General features: G+C 44.3%; 1 protein-coding gene across 3 annotated transcripts in view; it reads left to right on the plus strand.

The window, feature by feature from the left end:
- The first annotated feature begins 958 nt into the window (after positions 1–958).
- ninl (ninein-like) overlaps positions 959–20,044 on the plus strand; it is a 59,219-nt gene continuing 40,133 nt past the window's right edge. For all 3 annotated transcript variants that reach the window (XM_074676403.1, XM_074676406.1, XM_074676404.1), the window contains exons 1-4: positions 959–1,095; positions 3,252–3,467; positions 3,885–3,981; positions 9,112–9,314. In XM_074676403.1, the coding sequence (XP_074532504.1) occupies positions 3,285–3,467; positions 3,885–3,981; positions 9,112–9,314 (483 nt within the window). In that variant the 5' untranslated portion in view covers positions 959–1,095; positions 3,252–3,284. The remainder of the gene's footprint in view (positions 1,096–3,251; positions 3,468–3,884; positions 3,982–9,111; positions 9,315–20,044) is intronic.

The raw sequence follows: 20,044 nt of genomic DNA on the forward strand, positions 1-20,044 counted from the left end.
CCTATGGTCTTAGATTAATATTTAGGTCGTCGAATTAGACATGACATCATGAATGTTTCCAACATTTCACTCTTCATCTACTAATCTATAAAATACTTCGCTATGAAAGAGCAGCGCGAGCTGTCAGCTGATTTCTCCGTAAAAAAATGAGCTTCCTTCATCGGTTTACTTATAAAAGAAATGAGGAATGGAAAGGCTGTTATTAGTTTTCAATACACAACAATGGCCACGATAAACTCTCCACAAAGAATATTCAGACGACGCTAGATCAAACTTTTAGCTTGGACTTTTTAAAGAAATCTGTATTGATGATAGGATTAACTGTGAAGCTGATTGGTTTAATCCTCATGATATTATCATATAAATGTGAACTGTGCGTGAAAAAGCGACTATTTCATGTAAAACACGTTCAGATACACGGAATCACAAATAGGATCGTCTCATGGTACGAATAATCATAAAACTCTGGTCTACCTGTGAGTAATTGCGCACGTTTGACACACTTCAGCTCCCTCCTCAGTCTGTGACAGGTTCAGGAGTCTGCAGATTCTTTCAGAGCTCAAACACATCTTTAAAAGACAACTTTCCACGTTTCGAGTATAAGCCTACTTGTATCAGTTGTTAACTATGGATGAAGATTTTAAATGGTTTCTGTGAAGAATGAAATTATTCATAAAGGCATGTAGCTACAGTTAGTTATCATGTGATAGTTAGAAGAAATGATGAGGGACAACTTTGGTGTCGGTGATTCAAACAGTACTTTTTTACTGGCACCTCTTTGTTCGGTGAGTTTTAGAGAAGAAGAAAGAGATTTTTTACGGTGGATTCGGGTTTTATTTCACAGGCCTCTAAACGTTCCTACTGTTCCTCTTATTGTGAAAGGAATGACAGGAAGTGAGTGTCTGTGTTTTCTCCGGGGGTTTCGGTAGTTTGTTGGTGCCAGCCTGCTCCGTTACTCTGAGTGCATGTCAGTTGGAAAAGGTCCGGCGCTGGAAGAGTGGGTTCATGGAGGAACCGTGAGGTCAAACCGGAGAGGACCACAGAAGAAGAAGAAGAGGCAGAGGAAAAATAACTTTTCCCGCGGTAACACAAACGGTACCTAACTATTAACCATCTTTTCAGGTGAAGTTTATGATCTTTGTTTAATGGACACAGTATTCGCTCCGTTAACAGGAGTTCAGCTGTAGTTCGTATAAATTGCCGAAGAAACAGACCTTTTGTTTCAGAGTTTCTTGTGTTGCTTCGGTGTGTTGTGGTAAATTCCCCGCGAGCCTTTTGTTCGAGCCGCTCCGTTCCCATGGTGAAGCTTCATCAGCTCGCGAGACTCACCGGCAGAGGCGCGTCCGCACTGTGTGTCCCGGGGAGCTGACCGGAGCCACATCAACGGTCTAGACCAGGAGGGTCTAAACTTTGTAGACTGGATTAGATCAGGATTGGTTTTCATCTTGAGACTATTCTGACTCAATAACAACATTTTTAGATCCAAACATTTCTGATCCTCTGCTCTATTTCCTGACTTGAATCCGGACTGTATCCTCTGCTGTGCGTGGAACTCGTCCTGATAAATCCACTCATTTAAAGACGTCAGCTGAAGAGTTGTGTTTCTGATGAATGTTCAGATCTTTAGCTTTAGACCAGCAGCCATGAGCAGTCCACATGGAGTTCAGTCAGACCTTACAGATAGGCGTTTGGTTTGAGACCCTGACAGAAAATGGAAATGTTCACATCATTAGGGCATGATTCATTTCAGAGACAGATTTAGCACAGTGCAAGATGAAAGCTGGAGGCCACATTCAAATGGACCAAGATGGACTCCCTGGCCTGACTTTTGACTTGTCTCGTCTAATGTCTCGATGTAACTGCAAGCCAGTATAAAATGTAGCTAACTGTAACAAATGTAATGTAAAATAAATGCAATTACTGATTTAAAAATGCACCCTCTGAAAGACTTTTCAGTATGGCGTTTTCTTCAGCCAACAAAAAGCTGGCTTTCAGTGCTATGCTGGTTTTGGTTGTGGCTTTCTTGAACACGTCCTGCTGCGACTGCAGTTAGCATTTTAAATCTAGGATTTTTTGTTGTTTTCTTGAGGGCTCACTTTGACATACTTGGTGTCAAAATGCAGACGTAGATTGTTCTCTTTGACAACTGCCACGGCCTCATAACACAAAAGACAGACCGTTTTTTCCCCTTGAAGAACAAACATATATTTGCCTTCTGATCTTTCTTGAAACAGCCTTCATCTGCATCAACTTTTTTCATCCTGGACACTTTGGGATCATTTTTTTTTCTAAATGCTTTTAGCTCAGAAAATGGCACTGATGTGAAAACACTGCAATCTAGTGGATGATTCCATCACTTCACGGGTAACATTATTGGTGGGTATTATGGAAAAGGTAGCTTATGTGTGAGACAAGACAAAGACCTTTAAAGCTCTCCTGGGCCACATAAAATGGTGTGGCGGACCACATATACTCTACACCTTCATTAGTGACTCCATGGTAATCTTTTCTCTGACTTTGTTTCAGCTCTCTGGTAAAGGCTTGATTCACATTAACATGGGAAAGGTAATGTGACGATGACACTGATGTAGAAATGAATAATGTTGATCAGTCCAGTTTGGTTCATTGGTTTAATATGCCGGGGTAGCCAAGTCGGCTAATTTTCATCCCTAGTCTATGTGCAGGTGACATTGATTATGATGATGATGATGATGATGATGATGATAATAAATGACAATGATGAATATGATGATGATGATGAAATGGGGGGTGGAAGTCTGATGATGAAGATGACAATTTGATGAGGATGATAGGGATCTTATTAATGAAGATGATGATGAAATTGAGGAAAATGATAAGAATGATGATGAAGTTGATGGTGATGATGAGGATGTTAGAGTATGAACCTGACAGACAGGTGAGGAAGGACGTAGAGATCAGAGACATGTTTACACCTGATGACGATCACATATGTGCTCTCCTCATCTCTCACTGCGGTTTGGTCATCTGACAGACAAACAGTGAATCTGAAACATGGATATCTTTACTAACGGCCTGTCGTCAGTCTCTCCACCAGTTGTGGGTCCATTTGTAGATGTACTGAATCTGATCTGTGAGTGAGTGATAATGAACCTGGGTTTTTGTGGTGTTTGGTTCTTTGTTGTTCTTCTGGTAAGACATGGAAGACATGAACCTGGAGACAGAAACCTGTGAGTCACTCCAGCTGTCTCCCTGTTACTGTGCTCCTGTAGGTGTGTTTTGGTGCCACAGCGTGATGTTCGGTGATGGAGGAGGCTGAACACAGCCGCTACGTTGCTCAGCTGAAGGCCGAGTTCGACAGCTGTGACACCACCGCCACCGGCTTCCTGGACCGCGAGGAGCTGGTGACGCTCTGCAGGAAGCTGCAGCTGGACGCTCACCTGCCGCTTCTGCTTGACACACTGCTGGGAGCACGCACCTACGCCAGGGTAACACACACACACACACACACACACACACACACACACACACACACACACACACACACATAAAAAAAAACAGACAGACAGACAGACAGACACACACACACACACACACACTCATACACACACACACACACACACACACACACACACACACACACACACACACACACACACACACACACACACACACACACACACACACACACACACACACACACACTGTTTTGCAGCACTCAGTCTGAGTGTGTTTTAACCAGCTTGAATCTCTTCACTGAGTTTTCAGATATTTCTTTCAGTCAGATCATTTAGATTTCTGTTACTCAGAGGTGAAACACGGGGTCCACAGTGACATTTCTCTGTGGTTCAGATAGAGCGGAGGTAAAAACATTTCTTGTGTCTTGTTTTGTGTGGGCTGTCCAGGTGAACTTTGAAGAGTTCAAAGAGGGCTTTGTGGCCGTTTTGTCTCGCTCTCTGGACTTCAGCACCTCAGAGGATGACAGCAGCTACCTGGAGCCAGGTAAGAGTCCAGATCTCCTTTGTTACAGATGAACTCTGATCATCCTCTTTGTTTCCACTAAACACACACAAGCCTGCTGCTGTTTTTGGAGCAAGGGAATCAGTAACATCTGTGTGAACATGTTACTGGTTTCTTTTGTCACTGATTTCATCTGGATGTTGGTAAGATTTGGTTGAGGCTTTGGTTTGCTAATGAGGGTTACAAAAACATGTTGTTGACTTCGTATTTTTTGCCTTTATCCAAAACGGACAGGACAGTGGAGTGAGCAGGAAACGGGGTGAATGTGGGGAGGTCAGAGGTTGGGCTACCAGCCTGAGGGTGAGCTACCCCCTGACATGTCCTATTTTGTCTGTGATAAAGAGTAAATCTGCAGTTGGCTTGTTGCAGTATAGGTCAAAAACTGTCTCCCCAGCCAGTCCAGATGAGCTGTGGTCAAACTTTGAAAATAAAAACACACTTTTTTTTGTCTTTTTTTTTGGCTTTTCGTGCCTTTAATAATAGAGGAGAAGAAAGTGGATAGAGTAGGAAAGAGGGCTAAAGTGAAGAGCAACATGCGGGAAACAGGCTACAGGCTGGACTCCAACCTGGGCCACCCGCTCGAGGGCGAACCTTGTGGGGCGGGACCTAAACAGCCAGGCCATCTGTGCCCCCTGTTCAACACGTTAAACAATGATTGACAGCTGACGTTCTCCTGTAGTTTTTTTCAGGAATAGTTCATTTGTCAGGAAGGAGAAACAAGAAGAGATTGGACTCCCCAAAGAAAAGAAAAATTTAAATTTCTCACCGAGCTCCACTCAGATTCCTTACTGCACAGAATCCGGGACCAGAATGGCGGCGCCTGTAACGGGGCATTATGGCTTCAAAACCGTACAATAGTAAAAGATGGGGCCAAGCTGTCCATTTGTGTATACAGTCTATGATGGCGGGTGGCACTCAGGTTTAGGTGCATCACTGCCACCCACTGTGAGGAGTTAGCATTACAACTACAACACTGAAACGCTCAAGTTGAACAGTCCTTTAAGCTGCGTTTCCACCAAGCAGTACGGGTCGGTTCAGTATGGTTTGGGACGGTTTGGGACAGTTAAGCCTGATCCCGTTTGCGTTTCCACAGCAAACTGTGCCCTCTCGTGGTGGGCGGCGTATAAACTGGATGCCGGAAGCCGCAGCTGGTAAACAATAGCGCGACGCCGTAGCAGTTTACCCGCTATTAAATCCAACAAAGAAGAAAACTCGACACAGTAAACAAAGAGCACAGATGGAAGACATGCAGCATTTCGTCCTCTCTGTGATTTTCATGTAACTCTCTGTTACAAAGTGCAATCAAGCTTCGTTTCAGAGAAGTCTGTGTCCCACCAGGGGAAATGCAGCCACTGTCGGGGTAAGTGACGATTCTTTTGACCAATCAATCGTCTGCAGTGTTGTTGCTCCACCTCCCGAGAGCGGATCAGTTCAGTCTGGCACCCATACGAAAGGGTCCCAAAAAAGTGGGACGGCTCGTCTCGGTTTTTAGGGATCCGTCCCGGGATGAGTCTGTGGAAATGCCGCTAAAAGCGCACCGTACTGAGACAAACCGACCCGGACTGCTTGGTGGAAACGCGGCTTTAGTCAACAGGGAAGAGGTGCAAGAGTAATTTGGGTAACTGATCACTTCTTGGCGATCAAGAGCTGAGACCATCTGACAGGTGTCTGTTTATTCCATGAGGTTTTCCACTGGTACAGGGGGCCTGGGTTCGAATTCAGCCTATGTCCTCTCTTTGGCTTCCCACTCTCACCCTGTTTCCTGCTCAATCCACTGTCCTGACCTCCCTTTAAAGGTATAAAAAGCCCCAAAATAACCTAAAAACAGCAGTAGCTTTTAGGGCTAGGATGATATGCTTTTTTCCAAATCCTCTATTATTATTTCTCTTCTTTAACACCAGACCATGTGAAAAGGTGAATGATGATGATAATGTCTAAAGACTACATCAGGAGTCATATTTTCCTAAAAGGCTTCCCATATTTTAGTCAGTTTTTAGGATTTATTCAGGGAATCTGACATCACGTTACTAGATAGTCAAGGGAAACATTTGGCCTCTGCTGGAGAAAAGTGGTAACTACTTTCTCACCCAGCTTTTAAACAAAGACTGAAATGAATGATTTAAATTGAAAAAAAGAGAGAGATTGGAACAAAAAAATCCTGATACTTATGAGAATCAACTTTTTTCTCCCACCCCTAGTGGGCATAAATAGAGTACTTCCTTCCTTTGTAAGTACTTATGAGGTGCTGTAGATAAGGAGGGAAACAAACAGGAAGTAAAACTTAACCTGGTGCACTGGGAGCAGTTACTACAAAAAATGAGGAAACACTAGAGATTTAAAACAATAAAAACACAGAAATCAAAGCCTCAAATACACCAGATACGTTTGCAGTCCAGCTCTGTTCTGATGCGTGTTGATTATGTTTGTCAGCTCACTCTGGCTGCGTGTTCAGTCCAACAAGCTGCCTGACTGACAGACAGCTGAACTCACAGACCGTGGAGTTCCTGTCTCCCCTCTATTGATCAGTCTCTCTTCATTCTTCTGGTTTGGACACACTTTTTTATTTTGAAAGTCACTGGAAGTTTGAGGTAGTTTCTGTGAACTATTTCCTGTCCTGCTTGATCTGCCCTATGCTGATTTCATGCCTTACAGCTCCAGCATCCAGAAAAAATAGATTCGTAGTGTATTGGCTGTGACCTGTGGGACCAGACACACAGCTGGACCACAATGGAGTGGATCCAGTGTGAGTTGACGCACTGACTTGAATGTAAACCGATCTGATCCTGTGTTGTGATGGAGTAGAAATGAACTGGAGACACACCTGGTCTATTTCAGCTGTCCAGTACCAAACCAGAAACAAAAAAAACACGTGACGTAGTCAGAGGGCAAAGTGACAGCTGCTGTCTGGTTTCAGAGAGACTGATGTCTCTGCTTGACACTTTCGTCCTAGAGCTTCCTGATGATCCAGTTCCCTCCTGGAAGTTTGGATTGAAGTCCAGGTAAACTAAGACAGGTGTTCTCTGCCCTGTGTGTTTCATCACAAATTTGAAGATGTGAAAGTTATTCTGTGTGGATAAAGATATGAGTGTTGCATTGTTGCCCCGTTTTGAGCAAACATGGATCTTGAGAAGTTGTTAGAACAACAGAATCCACAGTGAAAAATCTGACTGTATGAAAAATGTGCATAAAATTCCACTAAGTGCTATCAGATGATGGTTACACCAAGGGTCAGCTCTTCTGAATGATGCAGCAGGGACATAAATCTCTACCACAGGGCTCTTAAAACAATCTGTGCTGTGAGAGTTTGAGGGGTTCTGTCAGCTAGAGAAATAATCTGAAACCAGCTCAGAGGATAGATGGTTGAGCAGACTACAGGTTCATTTGGTATGAGTTCCTGCTCTGAGTCGCAGACTCTGCTATTTCCAGTGTGTTAAAAGTTCTGCTTCTGCTGCAGAGAGTTCCTGTGTGACACATAGAATAGAATAGAATAGAATAGAATAGAATAGAAAATACTTTATTTATCCCCGAGGGGAAATTCAGGAGTCACCGCAGCATTTAAGAAAACAAAAGTAAGAAAGAGATTAGAAAGTGCAAAAAGGTCCATAAGAAATTAGATGACGACATCCCGTCCACCACTCCTCCACCACTCTCCAGCCCAGCCAGTCTCCACCTCCACAGGGTCCAGGACTGAGTCTCCCCAGCAGTCTGTTCAGTCTCTGTCTCCTGGATCCTGTCTGCTCACAGCAGGTGAAGCTCCTCCAATGTGTCGCGGCGTCCGATGTCAGCTCCGTCGGCCACGTCCGTGAACAGCACGATGCCGCTGGGTTAGCACAGCTAGCTCGTCCATCCCCCGGGGCTAGATCCCACATTCCCAACAACGATGGATGGAAAGACAGGTCCACGTCGTCACCTCCCAGCTCACATTCGAGAACCAGCACGTCGTCCTCAACTCCTCCTCCTCAGCTCGAGGGAAATCATCAAGCCCTACACTAGTTAGCATTGACATGCTACAGGCTGCTAACAGCTAATTTCGCATGTAAACAATGCAGCCATGGTAACATGTAGGATCTCCAGACAAACACAGGAGAAAAGTAGTAAAAAATATCGCCAAAGCCACAAAAAGTTTGGTGTCCGTGACCAACAATGAACCATACAAAGTGATGATCCACTCCAAATACAAAGATGACGAAAAAGAGACAAAAAAATTACAAGAAACGGACAAAGACGAGAGAGCTGCTGCAACAGGCAGCAACTTGGGTAGCGCCTAGCTAGGTAGTGGCAACATAGTGGCAACAGCCTTAAGTTTCCTCTTTGGGTCCTCTCTGAGAGTCTGCAGCTCTACTCTGAGGCTTCACTGACCTACACCCCATGGAGCTCAGCCCTCAATCAGTCTGTGTGACCCTCTGTCAGTCTGTGTGACCCTCCATCAGTCTGTGTGAGCCTCTGTCAGTCTGTGTGTCCCTCTGTCAGTCTGTGTGACCCTCTGTCAGTCTGTGTGACCCTCCATCAGTCTGTGTGACCCTCTGTCAGTCTGTGTGTCCCTCTGTCAGTCTGTGTGACCCTCTGTCAGTCTGTGTGTCCCTCTGTCAGTCTGTGTGACCCTCCATCAGTCTGTGTGACCCTCTGTCAGTCTGTGTGACCCTCTGTCAGTGTAAGCCTCTGTCAGTCTGTGTGTCCCTCTGTCAGTCTGTGTGACCCTCTGTCAGTCTGTGTGACCCTCTGTCAGTCTGTGTGTCCCTCTGTCAGTCTGTGTGACCCTCTGTCAGTCTGTGTGTCCCTCTGTCAGTCTGTGTGATCCATCATCAGTCTGTGTGACCCTCTGTCAGTGTGAGCCTCTGTCAGTCTGTGTGAGCCTCTGTCAGTCTGTGTGACCCTCTGTCAGTCTGTGTGAGCCTCTGTCAGTCTGTGTGATCCATCATCAGTCTGTGTGACCCTCTGTCAGTCTGTGTGACCCTCTGTCAGTCTGTGTGAGCCTCTGTCAGTCTGTGTGACCCTCTGTCAGTCTGTGTGACCCTCTGTCAGTCTGTGTGACCCTCTGTCAGTCTGTGTGACCCTCTGTCAGTCTGTGTGACTCTTTCATCAGTCTGTGTGATTGTCTCTGTGTCTCTGCAGTTGTTCCAGAGGAGGTGAAGCCAAAGTTCGTGAAGGGAACAAAGCGCTATGGCCGTCGCTCTCGCCCTGATAACAAGCCTGATCCTACATTGGCCTTCGACTGCAAGGACTTGCCGTTATCGCGACACGAAGTGGCACACTTGTCACCTTCTGGTGTCCGCAGAGTCAAACTGAGACGGTCAACATCTCTGGAGAGTGTGGAGGTGAGACACTGCTGTGTGTGCTTGTTACATCTCTGAACTTAGGTGTGGGGTTGCCTCTGGGGAAGAAGAAAGCCTCCTCAGTGTTTTTACAGGCTTCCTGTGAGTCTTTCTTCTCGAGGTCGACCGATATGGGTTTTTTGGGGGCCGATGCCGATGCTGATGCTTTGTAAATTTGGGCAGCCGATATGCATAGCCGATTTTTCCAATTTGATATTCAGGCCGATTGTTAAATAAATATATATTTATCACATTTTTGTGAAACGCAGCAATTTCTGAGCAACTAAAAGAAATCTATTACAAGTTGTGTCCAGTCCTCTGAACATTTATTCAGCTTTCAAAACAATGAAATATTTTGTCTGAGTAAACACACAATGTAACAAGCAGTAGTAAACATTCACACTCTTCTTAAAATGTCAAAAAAGAAATTTAAACTTATTAATATAATTTGAACAAAAGTATGTAATGTATCCAAGTGGTTCCACAAGTTTGAGGTGCTCATCTTTTTTGCCACCTCTGCTTCCATGCTCACAATTTGCCCGCAAACCACATGATAAGAACTAGAGCCTTATTTAGCGGTGTTTTTGTGTGAAAGTAACACGCTGAATATTCTCTGAATAAAGCGTGAATGCAGACCGAGATCAGATTTTTTCGGTGGGAGTCTGTTTATGTGTGTTTTTGGTCAAGTAAAATATGGCCCCATCTGAGTGCAGAGGAAACCGGCAGAGGAGCAGGGAGGGGGTGTTTGGTGTGAGCGCTCTGGGCTTCTGCTGCACAAAAACACTGCTGTAGGGGTAATTTCTGCCCTAAACCTTATGAGAGGACCCAACTTGTTCCATCCTGGAGTATCACTTTAAATGGTGCATAAACGAGCAATTTCAAATATAATGAACCAATTACAATACTACTACACCTACGTGTTATATGTCTGTGTGTCTGTCTCTCTTACTTACTGGGCAGTGGGCACTTCATTCCTCAAAGGAAAACATGTAGCAAAACGTAAATGCGTTTCTACGCAGACCGTAAATGATGAGAACATAACTCCGGTCATGCATTTACGTGGAGGAATTTGCGGGTGGCTAATACATGTTTCAGAAAAAGCCCCATGATTGATTCTTTAATCCTTTTTTTACTCTTGCCATTTCATCGTATTTACTTTGTTCTGTTGTTAACAGTACAGTAGTGATGTGTTTTCACCAACACGGTTGAACACGTACAAGTAAAGTCAACTTAGACCACGCTAATCTCTTGCTGCTAAAACTTATCACAAAGTAGCATTTGAAGTTAACAACATGCTGCAGACTGGAGAGCCAAAGAGCCACAAAAACGTTAAAATGTTCAACAAATATTACCATTATTCATTGTAGATGCAACAGGTGCAGGCTTTTCCACAGCCTGGATTCCACTGAGCACACTCCACTCTGACATAAATGAATGTTATCCAGCGTGCCACAGGGGTCCTTTCTTGAGGGGCAGCTTTAGCTGCCCGCACATGTGCCTGATCAAAAATTGCGTCATTTTATACAACGGATCAAAAATCGGCTTTTTAAAAGAAAATACGGCCGATGGCCGATAGGGACGAATGTCCAAATATCTGCCATCGGCTGTGTCATCGGCCGGCCGATATATCGGTCTACCTCTACTTTCTTCAACACAACACCTTACCTTCTAGAAGTCTCTTTCTAATATTCAAAGGAGCGTAATGCAGCTGTCACAGTCCCTGATGACAGACCTGTCTGCTGCAGCTGTTGTAAGTTAAAGTCAGCCTGGTGCCTACAGCAGTTTTCAAAGGAGAGTGTCTTTGTCAGTATATAAAAACGACTGACAGCACAAAGATTACAGACTCTTAGTGTTCCTGTTGGGTAGCCCTGTATCCAAGCCTCCCTCTGTGGGCTCTAATTTCGTAGACCAGGCGGAGCGCGTCCACGCCTCCCTCCGCACAAATGGCAGAGAGGGAGGAGAAAAGCCGTGTGTGGGTTTAACACAGCCGAGCGCTGTTTTCACCAATCAAATGAGCGCCTCTCCTCGCCTTTAAATGCGCTGCGGCCGAGGTGCAGCGTCTGAGTGATCTGACTGATCCCCACCACCGCGGAAAGTGTGCTGGAAAGACCCGGTAGCAGAGACGGTCAGAGCTGCTGTCCCTGCAGCAGGAGAATGGACAGCGGGGCGCATCAGAGGACACAAAGCGCGTCACCTTGTGGGCCAGCTCCCGGGACAGATTTAATCTGTTCCTTTGTCATTAATAGCAGTACAAAATGAAGAGGCAGTTACACAGCTGGCTTATCTATTCAGAATACTTTTGATCCACCTGCACTCCTGGTTTGTCATCACCAAATAGCAGAACCTTTGGTGATATACTGTATACTCTCCCAGTGTCTCCACCTCATCCTCCTTACAATAATGTACTCCATCTTTTTAGATCAGGTTAAAAATAAAGACTAAAACAGAGAAATATGGGAAATCACGGGTAAATCCTGAGTAACATACATTTCCTTTGTCTCTTTTTTCTTCGTCTTTTCTCTCCCTCTTTTCTTTGAATTAAATGAAATGAGAGAACCAGATATATACTCAGTATCAGATGTTAAGGCTGTTTATTGTTTAATTGTAAGATGTGCATCAAACTTCCAGCTGCCGTCAGGTTAACTTTCCATTATGACAAACGGCTTTAATCTGACATCAGATGTGACGGGACAGTTAATATAGATATAAATGTATATGCTGGTTCAGACGGTTACATTAAATAGCGATTTCTGTGATTGTTTATTGCATTATAATGTGCCTGACACTCTGGAAACCTGCCTCTGAGGCTTTGATGACATGTGCGCACATGTGCGCCTGTCACCAAATTACAGCTGCGTGGGGTGCGCTTCTTTGCACAGAGAATAGACCAGGTTGGAGCTGGCGAGCTTTCAGCGCACTTTCTGCACTGTTTTTGGCACGAAATTGTCACTGCGCCAACATGAAACTGCTGACACCTCCCCCTGGTGCGCCGTCAATTCCCTCTGGCGCACCATCACACCCATCTCTGTGCAGACGGTCTACCAAATTGTCAAATTGGCAGCGCATTGTGATGCGTGGCACGAAATTAACACTGTGCGGGGTGTGCCAGGCTTGCGCCCCCTGCGCTGCGCCACGAAATTAGAGCTCTGTGTGTCTGTGAAAGTTCTCAGCTGTTTAGGTCAGAGTAATTCAAAGCCTGGTCTGAAACACAGAGTCTCATCCTCCCAGCTGGACCAGGTCTTTAGTTTAGATGAGCACAGAGCTCAAGATGTCTTTGTGTTCTGGACTCCGGAGAGGAGAATCCATCAGCCTCCTGGTTTTTAGTCAGAGGGGGAACAATGAGGTGTTAGAGTCTGAGTCCAAAGCCCTGTCTCCACCAAGTGGTTCAGTTCATCTCAGTACAGCACACATTTTGTGGCATTTCCTTTGACTAAAAGCAGCACAGGTCCGAAATTACCAACCTGCACCTTCCCACTTTTTGGTACCCTTCTGCTTGGGTGCCAGACACACCAAACCGGCCCCTATAAGGTGGAGCTAGAAACACTGCAGTCCACTGACAAGAAAGAATCACCACTTTCTGTTTCTGTGTCTTGTTTTTCTTCTTCATTGGATTTATTAGCAGGGTACTCTGTGTCACGCTGCTACGGCATCATGCTATTACCTAGCTGGTGTGGCTAACAGCATCCGGCTTACTTGCTGCTTAGCAAGAAGGGCACGGTTGGCTGAGAAAAGACGAGCTGAAACGGTTTGAAGCAGAACTTGAGGACTGGTGAAGAAGAAGGGCACAATTGGCTGTGGAAATGCAAACAGGATCAGGCCTTATTGATCCAACCCGTACCAAATTGAGCTGACCCAAACCAGACCACTTGGTGGAAACAGGCTGAAGCAGAACTTGAGGACTGGTGTTTTTGACCAGTCTGACTTCACTGCTTCAGTAGGTTTCCTCTCATAAATGTTGTGACGTCAGAGGCTGGTGATGAACTTCTAATCAACAATGAGCAAACAGGCAGGGATGGGTGTTGACAGGGTTTTATTGATTCAATGCCATTATTGATTCTGCTTATCAATCAGATTCTTCATTGAATCCCTGATGAATGAATCCCAGTGAATTTTCAGTGTACCAAAAGTTTGCTTTACAACAGGGGTCACCAACCTTTCTGAGACTGAGGGCTACCTCACAGGAAATGAGTGGCACGAAGGGCTACTTGTCTGATAAAATGTTCCCCAACAAAATTGAACAGATCACTTTTTAATAACTTTATCGTAGTAGTAGAAGTAGTAATACTATGTTAAGAGACTGCTCACAGCTCCGTGTTAATTATTTCACAATTACTGCTAATGATTTACAGAACAATAGTGGTAGGAAGGAGCTCCATAGTGAGCAGTGCTACTTTTTGGAACATGCCCGTGAGCACCTTAAGTGGCGCCGGTCCCCACAGGCACCACGTCGCCGACCCCGCGTTGCATGTTCCAAAACAAGTGTGGGACTGTGAAGTCTGAGCATAGAGGAGACTCTAGCTTCCATCCTGAGAGGCCAGTCAATGCATGCAGCCTGACCCCTCTACTGCCCTCTACAGGAGTACACCCTCCCAGAATAGTGCAGAGAGTTGTGCAGTAAAGCAGCAGTTCATGGGACTCTGCAAAACCACTGACTGCTAACGCTGCAGGTTAAATCCATGTTGTTGAGCCTGCCCAATTAGCATGCTAACAGAAACTAACATTTTGACCACATTGTTACCTCCGTCAAGGAGGGGATGTTTTTGGGAGAGTTTGTTTGTCTGTGAACAACATAACTCAAAAAGTAGCAAACCGATCTTGATGAAATTTTTGGGAAATGTTCAAAATGGGATAGGGAAGAAGAGATAAAATGTTGGCGGTGATCCGGATCACTGTTTGGATCCAGGACTTTTTTAAAGGATTTTTTTGTCATTGTAAGATAGGGTCGTTTTCACCATATGTGTATATAACTCCTCCATAAATGGCCATATTACTTTGCAAAAGAATACAAGACAAGGTCACAGTAATTTCTGACAGATGTAAAAGTATGATCCAGATCCTGGCAATATTCTGGGTGCTAAGATCCAGAATATAGAAAATGTACTGGGTCATCATCATTTTTAACACTGTCAGGTAACAAATTATCGTACAAACCTGAAACTAACACCAAATTGACGCAGACAGTCTGCTGAAAGGGAGTATAACATTAAAGTAGGACTAAAGTGTTGGTGACAATCACTATATGCTTGGTAGAGGTCTGCGCTTTCTAAGTGCTTTTCTAATTAACATTATGATGCTGACAGAAGCTAACAGTTTTAGCTCACCTTACAGTCTGTGGTATCAGCGAGGTGAAGCTAAACTCTCTGATGTCAGTGGAGGTGATTCGTCAAGGGGTTCCACCAATCAGAATCCATTTTTATTTTTATTTTTATTTAATGGTTTTACTCAATTTCATGTGCACTTATGCCTCCATTTTTTCCACTTTCTTTTATTTGTCTACTTGCAATTTCTTACGTCTTCAAATCCATAATCTCTTATATTTGTATATTTTGTTATTTCTTAAATATAATAATTTGTTATTTTGTACTCTCTTTTTTAACTTTTTGAAGGAGTAGCAGCAACGAACAAAGAATTTCCCCTCGGGATTAATGAAGTATGTCTGATTCTGATCAAGCATCTTACACAGCTGAAAGATCACTGAGAAAGCCAGGTAATAATGTTTAACTGTATGAAAGAGTGTCATTTCAGATGTGACATTATTCCACATTTTAAAAATCTATATTATAAATTTCAAACATGGTAATTATATGCTTTAATTAATAAATGTAGTAAAAAGGACACCCGAGCAGGCCCACCAGCCTGAACTATATGTGCTGCTCTTAGGACAATGAATTTTATTTGTTGGGCCTTTTCCCTTCCAGTATAAAAACATATAAACTGAAAATTTAAATGTACAGACACAAACAAAATTTGGGTTCAGGTGGTTAGAACTGTTGAAATACTGCGAGCAACTTTGCAGCTTCTGTGAGGATTGGATGTTGTTCCAACCTCTGATGCTTCACTGACTTCCCGTTTACACATATTTCCTTGCAACAGAGGTAAACGGCACTGAAACAATGACCATCTTAAACTAAATCTATGATCATAGCTGGTTATGATGAGGAGACAAGGGCCTGACGACCTGAGAGAGTGACTCAGGATGATGACAGCGCTAAAGGAAGCACACACACACTTGTCCTTTGGTGTTTGTGAATGGTCCCCTCAGTGTGTGTAGGTGTTGAGGCTGACTGGTCCCAGATTTGCAGCCTGAACTGCTGGTGTTCTTGCAGCTGAGGCGCTGAGTACCTGTAGGGGTGGGGGTGGGGGTCCTGTGTGGAGGTTTGGAGGTTTGGTGGTTTTCGGGGCGTTGGAGAATTTTTCAGGAAGTGGGCTTGTGAGGAATGTGGCTGCTGGCAGACGGTCTGTGCTGGTTTGGCTGAGGCTCAGGGATGATGGCTCTGTTTCTGCCGGACAGTTTCACTTTTCTTCTGGTGGGAAAGTGTCTCTCAGCTGTTCTTTGTGCGGAGCTTAAAACAGACTGCAGCAGCAGCTGGACTCATGCTCTTTAAAGAAACACTCTGAGTCTCTTTGTCCAGACTCCACCCTCCGGCTTTTGATCAGTGCTCAGACCAGGATGATCCTTGCTCAGGCCTCCCCACTCAGACTGAGCAGTTCATGAAATGGAAGAACCTGTAAACAATGCTGCAGTTTTTAAACTCAAGCTTTAATGTTCCTGCAGGTTGCTCTGTTCCTGTGCGGCTGCTTCGGCCATAGACTCTGCAGGCTGCTTGTTGGGCAGAGCAGACACAGAGCTTTGCTGCTGTTACATCACAGAGCCTTCGCTCTCTGTGTCTGTCTGAAATATTGAGGAGTTTTTATGTAACTCTGCTTGGTGAGTCCTGCAGATTAACTGTAACTCTCTCTCTCTCTCAGTGGATTTCTCTCGGCTCCAACAGCTGAAATCACTGTACATGCCTAACATTTTCAGTGTTAAGTCTGTTACATAAACAGCTTTGGGGGGGTGGAGGGGGGTTGCAGTGGGAACAGGGATGGGTTGGTAAGTGCTGGTTTCGCACCATCTGTGTATCTGTGTATCTGTGATGTTTGTCTCAGAAAGTTCAACAACTAAAGAACTGGCTAACTTAAAATGTTTCCCGATGTGATTTTAAGATGGATGGATTGATGGAAAATTGGGAGGATTGATGAATGGATAGATAGATGGATCGATTTATATATTGATGGATGGATGGATGGATGGAGAGATGGATAGATGGATGAATGGTTTGATGACATTTTAAATTGATGAATAGATAGATGGATGGATGGATGATGGATGGATTGATGGATGGATTGATGGATAGGTAGATGAATAATTAAGTGGATGGATGGTTAATTGGATGAATGGATGGTTGATTGAGTGGATAGATAGTTAATTGGGTTGATAGATGGATGGATTTATGGATAATTGGGAGGACTGATGAATGGATGGATAGATGGATGGTTCATTGGGTGGATAGATGGATTGATTTATAAATTGATGGATGGATGGATGGATGGATGGATGGATGGATGGATGGATGGATGGATGGCTTTATATTTGTGGATGGATGGATGGATGGATGGATGGATGGCTTTTTAAATTGATATATATATGGATGAATGGATGGATTGATGGATGGATGGATGGATGGATGAATGAATGGATGGATGGATGGCTTTATATATATGGATGTATGGATGGATGGATGGATGGATGGATGGATGGATGGCTTTTTAAATTGATATATATATGGATGGATGAATGGATGGATTGATGGATGGATGGATGGATGGATGGATGAATGAATGGATGGCTTTTTAAATTGATGGCTAGATGGACTGATGGATGAATGGATGGATGGATGGAAACCAGACAGAGAGAGAGATGAAGTGATCTGAAGGAGCTGCAGGCCGTCTCAGTGTGGTGATAACACACTTACGACACACTTACAGTGTGAACCTGCTCCACCTGATCAGAAACCCAAGTCTTGTAGGGGCCTTGTTGTCCCTTCTTTTTAAGCCCATAAACAGATCCAGAACAGGTGATCAGATCAGGTTTGCACAGTGTCAGAATTGACTGACACCAGTTGTTTTCTGTGCAGGTATAGCTTGTTTGGAGTCACACTCAGACTCTAAATTAAACTCCTGAACAAAACTTTGATGATTTAACTCTACTGCTTATCGGATTAGAGCTAGCCATTACCTCTCAAACACACACCTGAGCAGAGTTTATATTCCCAGCTAACCACTAACTGGCAACATGCTGAGGCTGGACTCTGACCTCCACCCTTTGCTGTGGAGCATCCACTCTTACTCCTCCCAGTGCTTCCTGTTTCTCTGTAGCTGTCTGTCTTATGACAGGAAGAGAAAAACTCTTGTTTTAATGTTTACGGTGCATGAAACACATTTTTAAGTATCCCCTACCCTCCAATCTGTCTTTTTAAAGTTGGATTTGGTGAGGAACAAAGATCCCCTCTTCATGTCTGGATTCAAAGAGTTTTTTTTGATCATGGATAATTCTGAAATTCAGCTGCTGTTCTTTTAGTTGAACCAAAGTCAGCCACCTGATGTACAGGTCGCAGAGCAGACATTTAGAATAAAACACATCAATCAAATGCTGTCAGTGTGTGTGTGTGTGTGTGTGTGTGTGTGTGTGTGTGTGTGTGTGTGTGTGTTCGTGTGTGTGTGTGTGTGTGTGTGTGTGGTGGTGATCATAGTGTTACAGATGTAGGCTAACAGTGCTGAATGGTAATGATTTGTATCTCATCAGAGAAGAAATGACCATAAAGCTATGACGCATGGCAGCTACACAACTGCTTTACCCAGAAGAAGACAGGTTCTGCTTAAAGCAGCAGCACCTAGAACTACGCAGGTACTACTCACAATAACTAAACCCAGCTAAGGATCTGCTTACAGCAACTACACCCAGAACTACAAACCCACTGCTCAAAGCAACTAAACCAAGATCAACACAGGAACTGCTCAAAGCAACTACACCCAGAACTACACCTGTACTGTTTAAAGCAACTACACCCAGAACGACACATGATCAAAAGCAACTACACCCAGTGCAACACAGGTTCTGCTCACATCAACCACACTCAGAACTACACATGTTCTGCTTACAGCAACTACACCCAGAACTACACACGCACTGCTCAAAGCAACTAGACCTAGGACTACAGAGGAACTGCTCACTTTAACTACACCCAGAACTACACAGGCACTGCTCACAGCAACTACACCCAGAACTACACACGCACTGCTCAAAGCAACTAGACCTAGGACTACAGAGGAACTGCTCACTTTAACTTCACCCAGAACTACACAGGCACTGCTCACAGCAAATACACCCAGAACTACACAGGCACTGCTCACAGCAACTACACCCAGAACTACACAGGCAGTGCTCACAGCAACTACACCCAGGACTGCACAGTTTCTGCTCCGAACATCTACACCCAGAACTGCACCGGTACTCTTTAAAGCAACTCCACCCAGAACTATGCAAGATCTGCTCACAGCAACTACACCTAGAACTACACAAGTACTGCTTAAAGCAACTACACCAAGAAATACACAGGTTCTGCTCACAGCTACAGCACCTAGAACTACACAGGTACTGCTCACAGCAACTACACCCAGAACTAAACATGTTCTTTGCAAAGCAACTACACCCAGAACTACACAGGTTGTGCTCACAACAACTACACCTAGAACTACACAGGTACTGCTCACAACAACTACACCCAGAACTACACAGGTACTGCTCACAACAACTACACCTAGAACTACACATGTACTTTGCAAAGCAATTACACCCAGAACTAAACATGTTCTGCTCAAAGCAACTACACCCAGAACTTAACAAAGAAACACATCATTGACAGTCAGCAAGGCCACAGCTTATGCACAGCAGCTACAGCATCCTACACGTGTCTGAGCTTTGTTTTCAGTCGGATGTTCACAGTAACCTTGTTTAGGCTGTAGGAGTCAAATTTGGCCCTGTTATTTAATCATTCCTTAAACCCTCACAAAGGGACTTGCTCCTTTCCTTTAAGACCTCTTTTATGAACAGGTGTTTATTTTTCTTGGAATTGCTATGAACAAAATATGCCAAAACCACTGTTTTTAGATACCTTCAAGTGTGCAACTTTGCAACTTGACTCTTTCCTACCCATCCCAAACCCCCAAACAAAGATACGGATGGACTCTGAAATCTGAACCCATGTGACACAGGATTGATTTGGAGGACATAAAATATCATACAGAATGCTGATCCTCCTGGAAGGACTAAACTACGACAGGCCTGGGAACAGGATCTAGAAATCCTAGTCCATGCAGAAGTCTGGGTAAAGTGCATCTCTGGTATTCACAATTTCCTTTATGTGTTTAATGGCTGAATACACCAGATGCATCTCCAGTCCAGCTCCGCTCCATCACGGCACCGGATCAGACAGATTTCCATTCACACTGTATCCACTCTATTGTGGTCAGGGTGGCTGGTCTGGCAGGTTGCAGCTAGTCCACCACCATCCTATTTTTGCCGGATGCAAGAGCTGTGATGCGTCAATTCAGCGTAAGGAAGATTGAGCAAGACAGGAAACTACCTAAAGACAGCCAGAGGCTTTCAAAGTAAAACAAAGCGTGTCCAAACC

Source organism: Halichoeres trimaculatus, unplaced genomic scaffold, assembly GCF_033239565.1.
Source record: "Halichoeres trimaculatus isolate MK-OKI-2021-1 unplaced genomic scaffold, fHalTri1.1 fHalTri1_scaffold_8, whole genome shotgun sequence".
NCBI classification, from domain to species: Eukaryota; Metazoa; Chordata; class Actinopteri; order Labriformes; family Labridae; genus Halichoeres; species Halichoeres trimaculatus.